At 42.3% G+C, this 19,320-nt stretch overlaps 1 protein-coding gene across 2 annotated transcripts in view; it reads left to right on the top strand.

Moving 5' to 3' along the window:
- The window catches only part of rims1a (regulating synaptic membrane exocytosis 1a), an 86,932-nt gene that overhangs the window by 34,498 nt on the left and 33,114 nt on the right, over positions 1-19,320 (top strand). For both annotated transcript variants that reach the window (XM_076743013.1, XM_076743012.1), the window contains 3 exons: positions 8,214-8,485; positions 11,218-11,915; positions 18,604-18,644. In XM_076743013.1, the coding sequence (XP_076599128.1) occupies positions 8,214-8,485; positions 11,218-11,915; positions 18,604-18,644 (1,011 nt within the window). The remainder of the gene's footprint in view (positions 1-8,213; positions 8,486-11,217; positions 11,916-18,603; positions 18,645-19,320) is intronic.

Below are 19,320 nucleotides of genomic sequence, written 5' to 3'. Positions count from 1 at the left end.
TTGGAAACTTTCTGAAGTCCACCATTAGTTAAACAGATACTAGAGTGAATAAGTGAATGTCTTTTAACAATCAACACAAAAGTCACCTCAGCTTTCGTCTTGGGACACACAGCAGTCAGAAAGTGGCTTAATCAGTGAAGTTTAGTTACTTTAAAGTGTGTACTGAACAAATCATTCACCATCCACCCTCTCTCACTCTCTCAGGCAGACCTTTACATTACCAGGTGCTGAGTTTGCTAACCAGAGACATTTAGTGGTGAAACGGGGAAGTGCAGTGTCATGACTACCCTCAACTGTTCTTGTGTGTGTGTGTGTGTGTGTATTACAGCACGATACTGTATTAAAATCAGAGAAAAATTGCGCGCGTGTGTTTGTGTGTTTGTGTGTTTGTGTGTGTGAGCTTAAAAAGCGATTGGGGACGGGGGGATGGGGGGCACACAATGAAATATTAACAAACTCCTATAATGGGACGAGTGTGTACAGTAAAAGCCTGCTGTAGCTCACTCATACACTTGCACACACATACACATGCACACACACACTCACCACATCCTGGCATCTATGCATGTTCATAAAGCCATTATCTTTGTATTCATTTGGGGAAAACAGTGGTTGTATAGAGAATGGAGCTCGAGCTAAAGTTGTCCTCCCATTGACCTGATAATGATGCACTTTGTGTGTGTGTGTGTGTGTGTGTGTGTGCGTGTGGATGTGTGTTAGGGAAACGTATGTTGCATCTGGCCTGGGGACAGAGGACCTCACTTGGCTCCATGCAGACGTTTGTTTCTGCAAGGAGCCAAAGTAAATGATTTAGAATATTGATCAACTATTTAACTGTAGATGTGGCCCCTGTGTGTATATATATATATACTGTGTGTGTGTGTGTGTGTGTGTGAGAGAGAGAAAGAAAACGTGTGTGTCGCCCATCATGCACTGTGCTTACTTGTAGGACGAGTGTTCCATGCATTACTGTACAAATACAATGCACTTGGGTGTCTACAAATGCACTTATTTGTGTATGAGCTTTCCGTGCATGCGCATGTGTGTACTGTATGTGTGTGTGTGTGTGTGTGTGTGTGTGTGTGTATTTTGCTGCGGGTGCCGGGCTGTGCTGATATAGTACCTCATTAGCTGCTGTGGACACTAATCTCCTTTGTGGCAGTCTTTCATCCTTAGCGCAGGATTTATTGACGCCCTTGGTTACGGCGCTCGCCTCACATGCTGCTGGTGCCATACGTCAAGCTGTCATTGGCTGATACAACTTCCTGGTCCCGCCCCTCCTCCCACTCCCCTCCCCTCCCTTAGGTTGTAAGAGTGGTATTTGTCTCACCTGCTAGGCGGCAGGCGCTGGGTGTGTTTTAGGGAGTCTAACAGTAGCTGGTGCTGCGAGACAGTATGTGATGTTATGTGTCCACTGGAAGGTGGAGAGATAGAACGAGGCAGTGGCAGACTCTGCTGTCACTGTCTGAATGACAAAAATAACTTGGAAGAGTTCGTATTTTTACACTTTTTTTTTAGCTTACAGTTCTGTACATATTTTCTTATTATCAAGAAATCCCCTGAAAAGGCCAAACCAGCAATGAATTGATCCCTCTGAAAGGTGGAGTTCATGTGCTGTAACTCCAACTAAATCCACAAATTGTAATTTTTGTCAAACAACAGCTTGGCACAGTGACTTCCTCAAGTCCTGGAGTCTGAAGAAATAATTACATATAACTCCCTCCAAACCACACGCTGTCCATTTCACATTTCTGTTGGTGCACAATTAAAAAAAAACAGGATGCAATTTGTGAATTAACAAGCTTTAGATGTGCTGGTAGTTTTCAAACTTTGAGGGCCTTGCTAGCTATTTTCCCTCTGCTTCCTGTCTTTATTTTAAGATTTTTTAAAGATAATTGCTTCTTGACTCCAGCTCCATATGCACAGACATCAGATGCCTTCACTGTGTTCTCGGAAAGAATCTGAATTTGCTTATTTCCCAAAGTGCGTTAGCATTCTTTTAAGTTAAGGCGGACGCTGCTCCCTGGGGTAACACACAGTACAAAAACGAGAATGAGACAGAGTAAATGGACTGACTGATTCCTCTGGTTTTCCTCAGATGGATGTGACTAACAGACACCTCTCCTTCCTCCCCAGAAGGCTGTGGTGGTGCTTGTTAATTAGCCTGACATAGAGGCTGGTAATGAGCTGGATAACAAAGTGCTGGGATTGTTCATACGATGGTCAGTGAACTCTGATGTGTGTGAATAGGCAGGCAGTACTTTTAACTGTGGGGGAAAAAAAAACATGCTTTTTACAGATGTGTGGCTGCTCAGTTTAAACAGCTGATGAAGCTGTTTTTTTCTGGACTGTAGCACGGTTTCATGTTGATTTCCAGATGTCATGTCAGGGAGGAAACAAGAGCGCATTGTCAAGGGAAAGTTCACCCTCGGATACTTTTTGTGCTCTATATACTGGATCATCAGCCTGAGATCCTCACTGCACTTCAGGAGTTATGGGATTCCTCTTCTCCCTCTGTTCACTGTATTAGTCTGGTGACAAATTCTGAAAATTGTATGATACATAGATGTTTTTGGACAGTGGAGATTCTAGCTAAAAAGTTGGAATTAGATATAGTTATTATATATTATATATTTATATATATAAATCTAATTCTTTTATTCATTTGAGAGAGAAAAAAGCGAGGACACAGATGTGAAAATGTGAACGTAGGCACCAGTAAAGAGCTCACATTAGCAATTGAACCTCTCACCGTCTCACATTGACCTCCATTTCACATACTGTACAGTCTGTCATTACACAAATGGCCCGCTCTCTCCAGGAAACAAACACCTCGCCACTCAAACTCCAAGATTTCACCGCTGGATTATTCATTATGATGCTGTATCACACGCAAACACAGGCCCCCGAATGCACCGTATACACATGAGCAATGATGCACACATGTGGATACACACTCCAGCGGAGACACACTGCAGCTCCTCGACAGACACGAATAGACACAACACGCAGATGGACACACACACACACACACGCGCGGATGCAGCAGGACGCAAAACAAACACACACAGGGGTTTGGTGTCCTAGTTTCCATCTGTGGAGAAGCTATTCTCTCTCTGGCTCTCTCCTTCACTCACAAACTCATCTCGGGGGGGGGGGTCTTACTGTGGTCATGTGACACATTGCTGCTGTTGCAGTTTGTGTGTGTGTGTGGATAGGAGCAGTATCTGCATGTGTGCATCGCTGCTCATGTGCATATATTTGATAGTATGTGCGGTTTTGCGTGAGTATGCACAAGCCGCCTATATCATCCTTGTTGTGTGTGTATATGTGTGTGTGTTTGTGCGTGTGTGCGTGTGTGTGTGTGTGTGTGTGTGTGCGTGTGAGCTCATTGTCAGGCTGCTCTTTGCCTGCCTACTGTTCCTCCTCTTCTGCGCTTGTTTCACCATCAGAGTGTGATCTAATACAGGGATTACTATGGGATTAAGTGAGTCTCTTATAAAATAACAGCTCACCGCTCCATATCTCCACAACGCTGGCCATTTGTTCTGTGGTATCAACACACTCTAACAGCGGCTCACAAAGGTGAAACACAATAACCGCTCCAGCAAGGAGTGAAATGCGCTGAGAGAGGAGTACAGCAACAGGAACGCAGGCAGCAGAGACAACCCACCCAAAGCATGGCGTCAAACAGCTCATTTACTCACCAGTTAAATGTTTCAGCACCTGAACAAATTTCATTCTTTAATTAGATTTTTTTCCTTTATCACAACTTGCAGCCACAACCTGAATAAGTAAACTTTGATGTTTGCTCTGTGTTAATTATCAGCTACATGAATTTTAGCACAGAGATCTGTCGTTTAGGCCTTAGGATCATTAAATATGAAGAGATCACAATTTATGCTCATTTGAGAATGCTACAGCAAACATCAGAGACAGGAAACTGTGAATTTGTGTTTTTTTCATGTACACACATACAGTAGATTTACAGCTGATGAGATGCAGAGAAAGGCTGCGCATGCAAAAGGCCAAATGATCATGTGACGCAGCAAGGTGTCTTATTTATGCTGCAGCCTATTCAATATGAAGCGAAAACAGAAGACATGATAACACAAAGGGCGACATTAATAGCTCGATGCTCATTGAACATGAAGGTTTAACAGTGCAGTTCAAACACAGATATCAGCACACCTTCTGCTGTATTTAAAGCTGCTTTAATCAATATTTCTGTGTAAACAATGGATCAAGTGTTGCCTCTAGTGGTGAACCCACAGAGCATTATTACCCTACATCCCATTTCTCTCAGCGCATGGAGGTTATATATATATATGTGTGTGTTTGTGCATGTGTGTGTGTTTATATGTGTATATATATATATATAGACAGTCTTCCTGTCATCACAGAGAGCTATCCTACTGAACTGTGTTATATCCAGCTGTAGAAAAATCAACTTTATGCAGACAGTCTGTAACAGCAAAAGCTTTATTTTAGTAACAGCTTTGAAATATTGGAATACCGGAAACGTGGAAACACACACACACACACACACAAAAAAAAAACCTCAGAAACTTTAAAGGAAGTATGACTCTTGGTCTCTTAGTATGTTGACTTAAATATATTCATATATGTTCAATATATAGTTAAGAACACAGCAAGTTGCTGTGGAGAAAAATTTAAAAAAAAAGATGTTTGGTCAACTTGTTTGCACTCCTTTATTCCAACATTCCTACATTTCCTCTGTTGTAAATACATATTTCAAGGACAACAGTTAATTAATCAATTTAATGATAGAATTATTTTTCCTCTTTTCCTTCTATGTTTTGCCCAAACAGAGTTTAAGGTCACTAAAATGGAGATTTGCAAGAACTCTATCTGTCTATGCCTGTGTACATGTAAAATGGAGCGTTTGGAAATTCTGACATTATCACCTCAATTCGCTCGTGTCCATTGTTGCTTTGCGTGCCGAGCATACGTCTGAAACATCGACAGTGGCAGACTACTGGTTTGTTCACAGTCGGTCAGCACTCCTCGGCTAGTTTAGTCTAAGTTGATGAAGACTTTATCGCCACCTACTGGCCTGACGTGTTTGTTTGAGCATTTGGAATAGTTTATGCGTCCCTGTGTCTACTGAATTATTTTCTTTTTTTTTAAATGTAGGAGGAAATATCTTTTTCAAAATTGCCCGTTTGCATGTATACAAGACCAAAGTGTCCCATAAATATGTTATATCAGGACAGGTTAAGGTGAGGCAGCTAGATGGAAATCACCCATCATTTCCTACTGTGACATGCCAAAGTACTAAAACATTTTGAGTAAATTTACAGCTGAAACTATTAATTGATTGATTGAAATGTTTCTGTAACAATTTTGAGAATTGGTCACTTAAATCATTTATCAAACAAAAATGTCAAACAACTGATGGTTCCAGCAACTCAAACATGAGGATTTCTTGCATTATATCACTGAAAATTGAATATTTTGGGGTTTTGGACTTAGTTTGAAGGTGTCGCTTATTACACTTTTCCACAAGCATTCATGCTCATGGTATTTTGAATTCTAAAGATGTTCCCTGTGTCCTCTCTGTGAACACTGTTGTGAGGTGGTTGATTTTGAATTTAACAGCATTTTATCGCAACTGAAGTATCTGCAGCTCTTATAGCACCTGACATCAGAAGCTGTTAGATGAAATGCAGGAATTAAATCAAGAAACTCCAATAATATTCCTCAAAGATGCGATGAAATGCCTACTTGACTACATAGCGACCAGCCATCAGTGCCTGCCTGTGAATGTATGGACAAGTAGACGAGCACTGCAGTGTTGATCTGGCAGCCGTCCACCTCGTCGGTCTGGCTGCAGAAAATCACAGATTGGTGGATGTTTTCACCAAAGCTATAATGTCCCACATGAGGCAGTGTTTTTCTTTCTTTGCTGTGTGTGTGTGTGTGTGTGTGTGTGTGTGTGTGTGTGTGTGTGTGTGTGTTTGTGTGTTTGAGCACACGTTTTCCCTCTCTCCCTGGTGGTGCTGGGGTGTTTGGCAGGATAAATATAGCTGCGTTGGTGTAAAGCTGTTTTCTCCTCGGCTTTTGTAGCTTTAATCAAAAGCAATCTGGAGGAGGGAGAAATGGAAGGGAGAGGAAGAGCAGGAGGAGGAGGAGGAGGGAGAGAGGAAGGGTAAGAGGAATGGGGGGGGGGGGGATCGGCCAATGCCAGAGTGTTTTATTTTAGCTCTCTTTAAAGAGTCATTGGGGAGTGTTCAGGAGTAATGAGAACCCTGGTGGCTGGAGGAGAGGGACTGACTCTAACCTCCCCTCGCTCTCCTCCTCCATCCTCTGACTGTCTCTTTATTTCCCGCCCAACCTCACTTCCTCTGTCATCCAGTCTTCCTCATTCCTGGCTCTGATGTCAACACAGGGCCACGAGTGCGGCTGCATTCACAGCGCAGGCCCTCCTGAATCCTCATATCTATTTCAGGATGTAACCCACAGAGGAGCGGGCGTCAGAGACGTCACGATTTGTTTGAGTGCATTTCTGTTCAGTTCAGTGTATGTGGAGCCGGTAAATTTGACAGTGTTGTGGATTATTATTGTCTTCAGTGGTATGACTTGGTCAATGAAGGATTGTTAGAATTGTTGCAATTCCGTTTGACAAAAGTATAAAAAAAAAAGGTTGTTTTAAAAGAAATCATGGCTGTCATGGCAGCACTGACAAGGAGGAGCCAGTTTGAGCTCTAACATCGTTCTTTTTCTAAATCCTGTCCCAACTCTTCACTGAAAACTTTACACAAAGTAAAAAAATTGTTCTGGTTAATTAGGTTTGACCAATGTTTTTCTGCACAGAGGGGTCAGTGAGGTTTAAGTAGGTCATCCCTGCTGTCATTTACACTTGGTGGCATGTGTTTTAAATATTGATTGATATGTGGCCATTGCATGGACTGTTGAAAACTGTCAGAAAGTTATCATCTAGTTTACAGCTTCTTCATTCTGATCATTTAAGTCAAAATTTACCAATTTTATACAGTTCAATTTCTTTAAAGCTCTTTTTCATGGCTTCTTGTGCAAAGACAACATTAAAATGTAGTAGGACTTTAAAAAACAATTGAATTTATTATTAACCTTAATCTGCCAATCATTTGTAGTTATTATGTATAACATGTCGAGAAGACTAGAAGGCTCAAAAAATAGCAAATATTCACATTGAGAAGCTGGAATCAGTGAATTATTGGTATAAAAAACAACTTAAGGAGTAAATTACCAAAATTGTAGCTAATTTATCTTTCTGTTAATCAATTAATTATTTCAGCTTTAAACGATACTTTGTTTGAGAAGTTTAGCTTATTTTGTGAAATGTAAAAAATGATTTTGGTATCAAAAATAGCACACATGTACATGCTGCAGTGTGCCTAAAATCTGTTGGTTACTTGAAATTTCATTTGTCATCACTGTCACAATGTGTTGACATCAGATACTGTATGTGTTACATCTTCAAATGGACACGTCTGTCAAAAAATATATGAGCAGAATCCAAAATTTGAGAATTCAGGCATGCAGTGTACATCAAGACTGGAGACATGCGACTCTGTGTGTACGCACTGATCTCAACATGCGAAGCAAAGAAATCTGAATATGGATACTCTCAGCTGTAGTGTGTGAACATAGCCAATGTATAGTTGGTGTGCATATGTGTGATGGGACAAATAGAAAGAAAGAGGACGGGAAATATTCTTTTGGCAGTGAGTTGAATATCATTTCATTATCCAGTTGGCTTTGGGTGCTTCATTTGAAGGCCAGAAGCAGCCCACACTGGATGCCAAGCTGCTCCCTGGTAATAACTGCCATGATGGTGATCTTAAAAAGCTTCCATTAAAGCTCTTCTCTGGACCACTCATTGGCAGCAGTGCAGCTCTTTAGGTAGTGCAATGTTCCATTTCCTGTTTGACAGAAGCCGAGCCTGAGATTAGTGGTTGGCAAAGTAGTTGGTTGAGATGGTGTTCACAGGCTCCAGCAAAGAATAGCTCCTTCCTGTCAGACACAGCAATGTGGTGCCAGTGTCAGCTGCTTTAAATACCTCTGATGTTTTGTAAATGTGATCATCTGCTGTATATGTAATTATCTAATTATACAAAAGCTTTACAATGAAAACTTGGTGGCCAATCAGCAGACGCCATGGCATATAGCTGTGGTTGTAATCTCTACCCATGATCCTTTTGTCCTAGGTGATCTGGGTGTGTAATAACTGCCGGAAGCAGCAGGAGATCCTGACCAAGCCAGGCGACTGGTTCACTGGTCCGGCTGGGAAACCCGCTGGCCTCGGTTCAGCCGTCAGCGAGCCATCTGTGTGCCAAACGCTCGGTGACAAGAAGCTCCGATCCCGCTCCCAAGCACCCCCAGGCTCCACCACAGCAATCCAAGACCTGAGCCGACCTGGCGCACCTGGGACCACACCTGGCACTGACGCTCGGTCACGTAGCGAACCACCACGAGACACGTAAGCTGAAGCAGTGTCCATACAGAAACCTTGTTACTTCCTTTATCTATAATATTAACATAATGTGTCACTGAAAATGGAAGGATGGTAGTAGATTTTTGTCATTCAGACACCACTGAAGTGGAATATCAGTGTATCCAGAATTTCATTTGGCTATTCGAAGCATCAGTCAATCAGCTGCGATTGCCACAATCTTCACAAAGAAGAAGAGAAGGTGGGCCTTTGTTCAGCTCAGACTGTTATTGACTGTACTGGTTGCCAAGCTTCATATGGCAGATCGTGATTAGTCAAGTGAAGTGTCATTTGAAACCTCTGCATATCTTTCCGGAAGTTGTAACCGGGAAAACAGTGAAGACAAGCGGAGGATGAGCACATCGCCTTCTAATTTGAAAAGAGAAAAAATTTTTCTATTATCCAGTTTTGGACTAAATATTTTTACTGCAGATGATTGTCTGGTCCATGTTACCAAGCCATTTTTGTCAGAGTGTTGTCTCGGTGAATTGTCTCAGTGTTGCATGAATTTTAGAAACGGTTGTTTGTCTGCTGTTGGCGTTCATTGTGCCTCCTGTTGTGATTATATCTTGACATGGTTTACATCAATTGACTCATGAGAATAGTATCATTTTTAACATGTATATCAGGAGCATAAGCCTGAATGCTGGGTTTGTGTCAACAGCTGGGAAGAATAATAAATATAATAAATTCTCTGGCAGTCCGCGGGCGGCCTAGCTAGCCAACAGTCCGTATTAGTCTAGTCTCCTCACCATCTCACTGCTATAAGCAAAGTGTTACAGTCGCAGATTCACAAACCTGAAACATCAGTCCGTGGTTCACTGTCTGATGCTGATGATCCTGAACCACTTTCTGTAGCAGGCAGCTGAGGTTGACTCATCACAGAAAATGTCCATAACCTGTTTAGGTAGCTGGTTAGCAGCTGGTGAGCACCTCGCTCACTGACTGGGACACGACTGAATGAAACACAACACTCATAAGACAACATCCCCTCATAAGAATGGACCTATAGATGGCGACATTACCCCAGTAACAGACCTTTTTGCTCCATTGATTGGCTCCCTCTGATCCAGCCAGAGAGGCTGAGGGGAACATTACTCAAAGTTGTAGTTATTTGAAAAACCTATAAGATTCAGGGTTTTTGAGAAAACACACAGGGTTGAGGCCCAAGAAGCCACCTGGCACAGGAAGTGGTATGAGTTAAAAATCTGTATGTGTATTTATATTCTCTCAGCCATCAGAAAGAAAGCAGTCCTTGTAAAATATGTTAATATTTGTATTATAGAGCATTATCTTCTACAATTATCATTTGCTCCTTTTAGACAGCAGTGCATTATGTCTCTTAAGTAAGCAGTCTGAGTCATTGTTTCCTATGCCATTCAGAGTAGAGTGGAAGAATACAGCCAGTTCCAAAACACTGAACACTAGAATGTGTTTCACTCATGACTTTCTATTTGTAGACATTAATGTTAACAGGGGAAATGCTGAGATGCAAAATCACACCTGTGTTCCGTGTTCAGTACAAGTAAATAGTTGTATCATAAGGGAAGTGGAAGTTAAAAGCAGTGCTGTCTCTCACATGATATTTACTCTGTGTACCCTCCACTTCTGGATGCCGCTGGACGCAGTACAAAAACACAATAAAATCTTTGATTGGACATGCTTTTACATTTAAGTTTCACGCGCTGCTGAGACACTTTGTGCATTAGTTAAGCTTAACTTAAATATCAGTCATTTTGATAATCAATTACTCACTGAAGATCCTTTTCAAACAAAAACTGTGAGGATTTGCTACTTTTAAATCATGGTAAACTGACTGTTTTTGGATTCTGTGGCTGTCAGACAAAACAAGATACCTAAAGATATCACCTTTGGGTTGGGAACTTGTGATGGCTGTTTTTTTTAGCCATGCTGGTATGCTTGGCTTCAGAGATGCATTTGGTCCACCACCCTGCTCCAGACTGAAATATCAGATGGAATGCCATGAAATTTTATACAGACATTCATGGTCCCCAGAAGATGCATTGGAATAACAAAAAACCTTTGGCAATCCTCTGACTTTTCCTCTACCACCACCTTGAGTTTGATGTATTGAAAGTATTGACAAATATTCACTTGTCCGTTACTTTGGTTTATGGCCAAATGCCTGCAAAACTGTTCACAAATGTTAGCATGCTAACAAGCTAAATATCAGCATTGTCTTTGTTAGCATGTTGATGTTAGCATTTAGCCAGTGTACAGCCAGACAGGGCTGACAACGTGGCTATCGACCTTTGTTCACCGTATCATTTATTCTAAAAGCTGTTAAAAATCTATACATAAATTAATAAAGGAAATAATCATAAGTTGCAGCCCTATTTTTCACACAACTAATGAGTTAACCAAAGAGAAAAAGGTAGCGATTTCATTATTGAGGTACCTGCAATGGTTTTGGTGACACCAAAGGACAAACAATTTTGCTTTCATGGCATGTGAAAGCTAAAATGATTACACTACTATTATTAACATACATTCCTAAAACTACTATAATATATGTAACATGAGACTAACACAGGCATCTTGCTTATCCAGTGGAGTTAATCTTATATAACAATACTCAAAGCATATGTGGTAAATACAGTATACAGTGATGTATGACCTTTAAATAAAATACCTTGTCTGTCAACAACTCTTGCTAATTATTTTCTTTCTCCCTTCATCCCATATTGATTGCTCCCCAGGAGAAATGGAAGGGGAGGTGGAGGAGCTGGTCGGGGAGAGCGCCGGCCAGGTCAGCCCAGACTACAGACCCAGGTCTCCATGGACCGAGATCTCCGGGGGGAGTCCAGGGAACGCAGGGAAAGCCGGCGGCTGACAAAGGGACGCTCTCTGGAGCATGATCCTGTGGGAGGAGGTGGTGGAGTAAGGCGGACAGAAGAGGGGGGCTACCACCACATGGACCACAGCGGTGCCCCCCTTCGCCAAGCAGGGCCGGTCCCTCCTGGAGGCCGGGGCCACTCAGTGCCCGTGCAGGGTCGTGGCATGGGAGTAGTAGGGGAGGTAGGGGATGGGGTGCGGCCCGGTCAGAGGACGGTGGGTGGGGTTGGCGGGCCACATGAACACACCCTTGCTCAGCAAGGCCCTCCCCCTGAACTCAGAGAGCCTCCCGGTTCGGGTCCTGGCTCAGCCCCCGGCCAGGGACCAGCAGTTAGACGGACCAAACGGGAGAAGGCTGAGAGCATGCTGCGCAATGATTCGCTAAGCTCTGACCAATCAGAATCTCTGCGTCCGCCACCGCCGAGGCCCTACAAGTCAAAACGAGGGCTGGGGGCTGGAGGGAAGAGGCAGACCAGCGTCAGCAGTTCAGAGGAGGAGGGGGGGACCACGCCTGAGTACAGCAGCTGTGAGGATGCTGAGATCGAAAGCGTCAGTGAGAGAGGTGAGAGACATTATCAATCATCACGTTCTGTTCAGCAAAATACTCTGGTTGATTTCAGCCAGGGAAGGCATGAAAAGTATTGACATCTGTCTGTTCATTCAGTTGTTTATCCATCACATTGGAATGATGCGCTTCACCACTGCTTTATGGCAGTTTCTTACACTGCTTATGCCAAGGAGGTACTTTAAACTACAGGTCTACAAAAATAGCTACTCATTTCTCTCAGATCACATGTTAAACTGAACAGTTGGCCTTTGGTGGTGTCTTTGGAGGTGTCTATAAAATGTTCCTAGTTTCCTTCTTTATGATGTAGGTGGCCTGAATTAATGTCAGCAGCCAGCACTGAAAGTGGTCAAACAGTAAAAGGAATATACTATCCAGGGTCCTTTGGTGATGGCCCTTGTATAGAAAACAAAACCAGCAGCTAGATTCTGGGGCTTTTATTGAGTGCTCATGCATATGCTATCTTGTATCTCTCTTGCAGTACTTCCATTATTGTGTCCCAGTTTTATAAGATACTGATTGTCTACAATATGTTTGATCTAGTTCTATTTATTTACTAGTTGCAATTATGTAGAGTATTGCAGTTAAAACAACTCAACATAAGTTACTGTTAGCATTGACAGAAAATAATAAAATTGATGCACAAACGGACATCAGTCAAACTGTGAAAGACAAGAGAAGGAAAAATGTTTCTCAACATTTAATACTTATTTTTTTTCCACTGTATGTAATGTCTGTATAGATTCACATTTCACTTTATTTCTTTGAGCAGTGCATTGTGAGAGCACTACGTTTTTTTTCTGCATACTGATTTTTGAGCCTACTTCATATTGTCTGTTTTCCAGTCTGAATACACAGAAGACTCCAAACCTGCTTAAAATTAGAGAGTTGTATGGAGTTGGCACACAGCTATAAATTGTATAGAATGCAAAATGCCATTTGTAGTGACACTTTCAGATCAGACACAGACGAGAAAGTAAACAAACTATCTTTGCTTCAAAAGAAAGCATGGATATATGGATCATTCACATCCTCCCAATGAGTCTCTAGACACACACCACGAAGGAAGATAGTGACTGGGCTACTGCTAGCAGATGCTAAGCTACATACAGAAGCTACTGGGGGGGCACTGAGATGCCACCTGCAGTATTTACTGTAGCTCTACAGACTGACATGTCAAAAAGGTGAGCAGAAAGAAAAAAAACAACACAAATTGAATTTCAAACTGTCTGAGAAACAAAGTAGTGGCAAGCAAACAGCTACAGTTCAGTAGTAGTTATTGATGGCTCAAATTAAAAGAGATTGCTAACAATACGAATTGTTGAAGAAAATTCATATCTTGCACTGTTAAATAGCAGTCTTCAAACTGACCTTATACAACTCGTCTTGTGCTTCCTGGGGGATGTCATATGAACCGTTGCCTTGATTTGATTTTTATTTTATTACAATCCTCAAGGCACCCAGGAGCACAGTGTCTCCTACAACTACACTGTGTAAATCAGCCTGATTAGGCCATTATGATGAGGGATATAACAAAAACAAAGCTGATCTTCCTAACAGAATTTACAGTTCTCGAGCCATTTACAAACCTCTTTAACCAGGACTGTGTGCAGTAATAATATTAATTTAAGAAATAATGATACAATGCAATTTATTTCGCACACTTTTACTTTATTTGTATTTTATTATTGCAATGTATGAGGTGTTTGAACACTCCCACTTGCTGTCGTGGGAGGTGAATCTAAGAAGTGGCGTGTCTTTTCCATTCAGACATGCCTCTCCACTCTCCGGGTTCAGTGATCAGAGCAGGTAAAACTGCTCTGATACAACCTACGGATTTGTTTTCATTTATTTATCCTGTTGTATTAAGTGTTTCTTAAAATCTGAAGTATTACACAGCAAACCACTTGAAAACATTAGCATCTTAAAAACTCTAAATGATAGCTGTTATCTCGTTGTGTTTGCGGAAACAATGCACCTCCTGCGACGTTTTCTAATTTTTGTGTACAGTGCATGCAGCAGGGCAGAGCTGGCAGTCTGATAATGAATGTGCGTGAGCCCGTGTGTGTATCTGAATGTTTTCTCGTATGTCATATTGTATTGTTTTCAGCTTGGCCCTGAGGGAGGGACAATCCCACACAGAGTATACATGTGTGTGCGTGTTAGTGTGTCTGCAGTGGGGCAGTTTGACCCCACTTGACTCCAGCGTTGACCTTGCATGGCCTCAGATAGCCAACTATGTCCCCAAGCCTGAGAACACACTACTGTTCACACTCTAACCTTGTCATGCCCAAGATGGGCTCTGTTTCATTCTGTCCCGACTGGCAGTGGCATTAAACAAATTGGATATGTCTCCTCGCACCCTCTGCAGGTCGAGATCTGTATGAACAAAGTCACATGCTTGATGTAGGCTACCTGCATGTCCCAGCTGTTAATGCCACATTCTTGTCTTGTGCTTGCTTTCTCACCTACTACAGTAATGGTCTTAAACAATTTATAGTGTTAGTTGATTCCTCCAAAACTAAATGTGCAGGTTGTGGGCAGTGGTTAGTCCACAGCTCCTGTCTGGGTTTCCAGGCCCTGCTTGGTAGGTTATGTACGCAATTTAGTCAAACAGGTTAGCAACAGGTTGGATAAGCCTGACTGTCACAGAGTGGACTCACTCATGAGTTGTGCCCCAAGTGTCTGGGTGTGGGCAACATTTGTGCTGTCTGACCCTTCTGCTGTAGGCGGTTGGTGTCTCATCAGTTGGCCTCAAGAATTATACCCCTGGGGCTGCTGTATCTATGCGCTCTGCAGAGGTGGTACAACAGCCTCCATATGGATCCTTGTCTACACAGGTGGGCCAAAGTCATAGTCACTCAGTGCCTCATTCATCTCTGCATTTCTGCTACATAGTGTTCCTTTCAGCTCACTACCACTGAGGTGGGAGTTGATGACAACAGATACCTCACCTCATGGTTTGCGGGCAGAATGGCAGAACTCAGTTCATGGAGTTTGGATCCCTCAGTGGGGAGGGCAGCATATCAGTCTCCTAGAACTCCAGACTGTCTGCTTGGTGGTGAAGCACTTTTTGGCCATTCTCAGGGGCAACCATGTGCTTATTCAAACAGAGAGCACCGGCTGGAGTTCCTGAGAGAAGCGTAGAGACTGTGGCCATGGGCTCATCTGTGTTTGACTCCATTTGAGGGTGATTAACTTCCCAGGTGAACCCTCTTGCCAGAGTCTGCTCCCTGGGAATTGAGGTTGCACCCTCAGTTGGTGGAGATTTTTTGGGATCTGTATGGGGAAGCCCATGTAGATCTGTTCACCTCAGAATGCACAAGTCATTGTCCTCTGTGGTTTTCCTTGCTTGAGACCAGTACTCTACTTGAGATAGATACTCTTGCCAACACCTGGTTGAGGGGTCCCCTGATAATGCCCACACTTTACAGGGTCAGATTGTTGGATCACAGGGCCTTTGGAGTGGCCCTCAAGTGGCCATCGACGATATAGTTCTCCACACTTGTCAATCTGTTGGATGGAGATTCTTGGCAGCTCCTGGTGAAGATGGACCTCCTGTCCAAACCGAACAGGGCAGGTTTGGTTCAGCTCCCAACCTCCTGTAACTCTGGATATGGCCACTGATTGAGGCCGGCCACTAAAAGCTGATCTTGAGCCCTCACTTGAGAGACCTGGTGCATGGTGCAAGGACAGGGAGTTAGACCCACTCTCCTGCGCTTTACAAGATATGCTGCAGTATTTTTTATTTTTTTTTTTGGATGCTGGCTGTGCTGCTTCAAGCTTGAAGGCATCTGTTGCAGTGGTTTCTTTAAACTATTACCACAATCTATGTTGTACCAGGAGGCTATTTCTCCCCAGAGTAAAGCAGGCTGCACCATGGGACCTGCCACTGGTCATGTAGGCCTTGAGCGAGTCACCCCTTGAGCCTATGATATGCATAACCTTGCGTGCCGTTGATGGAATGCAGGTGGCTCTTGGGTGACACTGTGGCCAAATCTTTCCTACCAAAAGTTTTATCCACATACATATGAATCAGGCTGCAGATCTGGAGGCATACCATTATGATTAGATGACTAAAAATGTTCCTCTGAAATTTGGAAAAACAATTACTTCTGGATTTTTTTTTATATCGCTCAACTAAATTTGCTGCTAGCTAGCATCATGGACAGGGCAGAAAGAAAAAAAATCTTTACTTTAGGTCCACTCTGTCTTTTTCTGGGGTTTTCTAGTTGGAATGCTCATACTGCCGCAGTATTTCAGAACTGTGCAACATGCTTTACATTAATAAACTCTGGATCAGTATTTTATCTTTCAATTTCTTAACAATTTACTTCCCATTTTATTTGACAGTTTCTTGATAACAAGGTCTCAGATCTTATTTGCCTCTGTTTGACTGGTCATTATATGCATGATTGCCAAATATCTGAAAAATCTTAAATTAGCTTTTTCAGAGCTTCCATATGCATGTCGTGCTTTCCATGGTCTTTTAGGTGCACCCATTGATAAATGAGATGTACTTGGAAGCTTTGGTTAAAGCTAGTAAGTGGACCTTAAGATTACTTTGTCAAATGAATATTTAAAAGGTCACAAATGAACTGAGCTTGTCTTGAAATTGAATTTTATCAGTATAGATAAGCCCTACTTTTGGCATAACCTTAATATACATCCTTAGGCAGTTCTATGAAACTATAATCATGCTCGAACAAGCATCAATTCTTTTCCTAGAAATAGAAGTGGCTGTTTAGCTTTTGAAGTTGTTTGATGATCACTTACTCTACATAGTTCACTTTTTATTTCCCACTCCATGACAGTCCATGTCTTTTTAGAGTTGTCAGTTTCCATCTAATAACAGTGACAGTATTTACCAAACACTACATCTGACTTTAGCCATACTCATGCTGCATTAAAGATACACTTTCGCCGGAAGCTGACATCGATAGAGTGTGTTGTGTTCTGATGAGAACAAGGGAGCATGCAGCGCCAGCCTGGACCCAGACCAGGCGCTGTGGCATCGATCAAGTGTGGGTTTAGGATGAGAGTGTTCTGTCAGGCCAGGTTTTAAACACACCAGCGTGGCAGCGAGACGCTGCTTCCTTTTTTAGCTCGAGACTGAGACCAGGTCAGCTCACAGATGTGGTTGCTGGCAGCCCAGGAGCATCCAGGCATGTAAATCATTGTAAGATCAGTGTAGGCAAACATACACACACACACACTCAAATATGCACTCAGTCACAGTACAGTAGATCCTGTTATGATCTGTGCAAGTATCCCCCTACACATAAACACACGGTACCAACTCAAGAAAAAAATCACAACATAAAGAGCACATACGTACATGAGCATCTTGATTCCCAACTTTGAACTGTTAAACTCCTTAACCAACCAAGTCATACAATCTTATCTGTGCAATAAGCTACCTTTCGGGGGGTCCTGAGCCCACAGTGACTTTGGTAGCTTTTCTTCTTCATTCAGCTTCTCGTACGTCTAGAAACACAAGAACACAGACTTGCCCATGTGACCCACCCACTCCACAAAATTACGTTCACGCTCGAGTTATGAAACTGAGAACGCAGTTGTCTGTCGTCAGAGCGTTTGCTTTAAGATTACATAATGTCACTATAAGTTGTCACAACTCATTAACCTCATAGCCTCCTGGCTCCTAGGAACGCTTGGCTCTGTTTTACTCTGTGTCATAACAGTGTCGTCGAGGTCCTGCACGCATTTCAACAGTGCCCCCCGGCCCATGTGTACAGAGGAGGCTGTGTTTTTGGACTAAAGCAGGAGATGGGGCTGAACCACCGAAAATATTTTGTGTAATTGTCTAAAATATCCTGCCGGACATGAGGAAAGGCACTGGTTCCTGTTGAGAGTTCCCTGAAACACTGCTGATACTGAAAGAAAGCAATGAAGAAGATTATCTTTAGGTTATGTTAGTACACATTCAGTTTGGTGCAACTGTATCAGAACCACAAACTCCTACTGAATTCAATTGTCAAAAAAAGTGTTAAAGTGTTTTTTTTATTGTCAATCATTTGAAGACAATAAGTAAATGTTTTATAATGCATAATTGAAATGCTAATTTAATTACTGAAGTTATAATAGATTTTTGAGCTTGATAAATTTCTGAACTGATTATTACTTTGGCACACTTCAGCCTCCATACTTGAATGTGAAAAGCATGAATGAATGAAAATAATCTAAAAGCAAATGTGCATTATTTAAATGTTTTACTAATAGATTTTTGGTTGTATTGCTTCATATGAGGTCAATATTCAGCGGAACTCCACGACATCTGATCTGTAAAATATCTGGAAGGGATTTAAACCATTTTAAAAGGCTTAGCTCTTCTTTGGTATCATCACTGCCTCCGCGGACTGCTTTGAGGCTGAGTCCTGCCACTGCAGTGATAAATATCTAATTCTAGCCCAGGCCTGAATATTCAATAAACTTAACCCCCTCCACTGTAAACAAATACCTTCTGAAGAGCCCCCAAATTTGGCAGAGGTGTGTATGAGAGGACCCAGGCTGGTATGTGCAGTGTATACAGTTTCTGCTGTACACGGGAATGTGTGTGTTTATGTGTGTGTGTGTGTGTGTGTGTGTGATACATCATGGGGATATGAAGGAGGTCATCCTCTTTGCTTCATCCACAGTATCTGAGCCAGTCTCTTTTCTCTTGCAGGCGACTGGGAGTGCTACCCGCATGACCCCACTGTATGGCATGTAAGTTACCGTTTTTTATTTTTATCTCATGTTCATATTCAACTATAAAGCATTTGCAGAGTGTTCCAAGTTTTATCGTTGCGTTTCAGTGGAGATGGTAGGGGCGTCAACATTTGCGTGCATGTTCAGTATGTATCTATGATTGCCTTTGGCTCTGGATGGTCCTCATTGTTGTGGTGAGCACTTGCATCTCCTGCTGATGCAGTTGTCTTTCTGCTCTTTCGTTGGCTGTAATGATGAGCTATCACTGCTTATGCTGACCACCTAGTTGTTTTCTATTTGATAATCCACTAATTTTAAACACGTCTTCTCATGTGCCAGGCAACGTTTTGCAGTAAATACCTGCCACATCCTGGGTGTTAACACCAGCAAACGTCATGGCTTTTAGGAACTTAACATGACCTTTGTGTTATATCAGCTGGTGATTGTGGGTGGCAAACTTTAGCTAATTTATCCCTAAGAAAATGCTGCAAACTGTTGCAACCTCCGACCATATGTGAGCCTGTTGTAATCAGATGGAGGGAAAATGCATCAAATTGAGATGTAAATGAACCCATGATCCATTAAGTTGCCACTCATTCACAGCGGCTCTTGAAGAAAACAGACAAGCATTTATCCACATTGTTAACGAAATTGAAATGCAGTGCAGCGTCGACCCATATACATATTTAACAAC

This window comes from Chaetodon auriga, chromosome 11 (genome assembly GCF_051107435.1).
Source record: "Chaetodon auriga isolate fChaAug3 chromosome 11, fChaAug3.hap1, whole genome shotgun sequence".
Taxonomy (NCBI): Eukaryota; Metazoa; Chordata; class Actinopteri; order Chaetodontiformes; family Chaetodontidae; genus Chaetodon; species Chaetodon auriga.
Note: the sequence above shows the minus strand (reverse complement) of the source record. Positions and strands in the feature narration are given on the sequence as shown.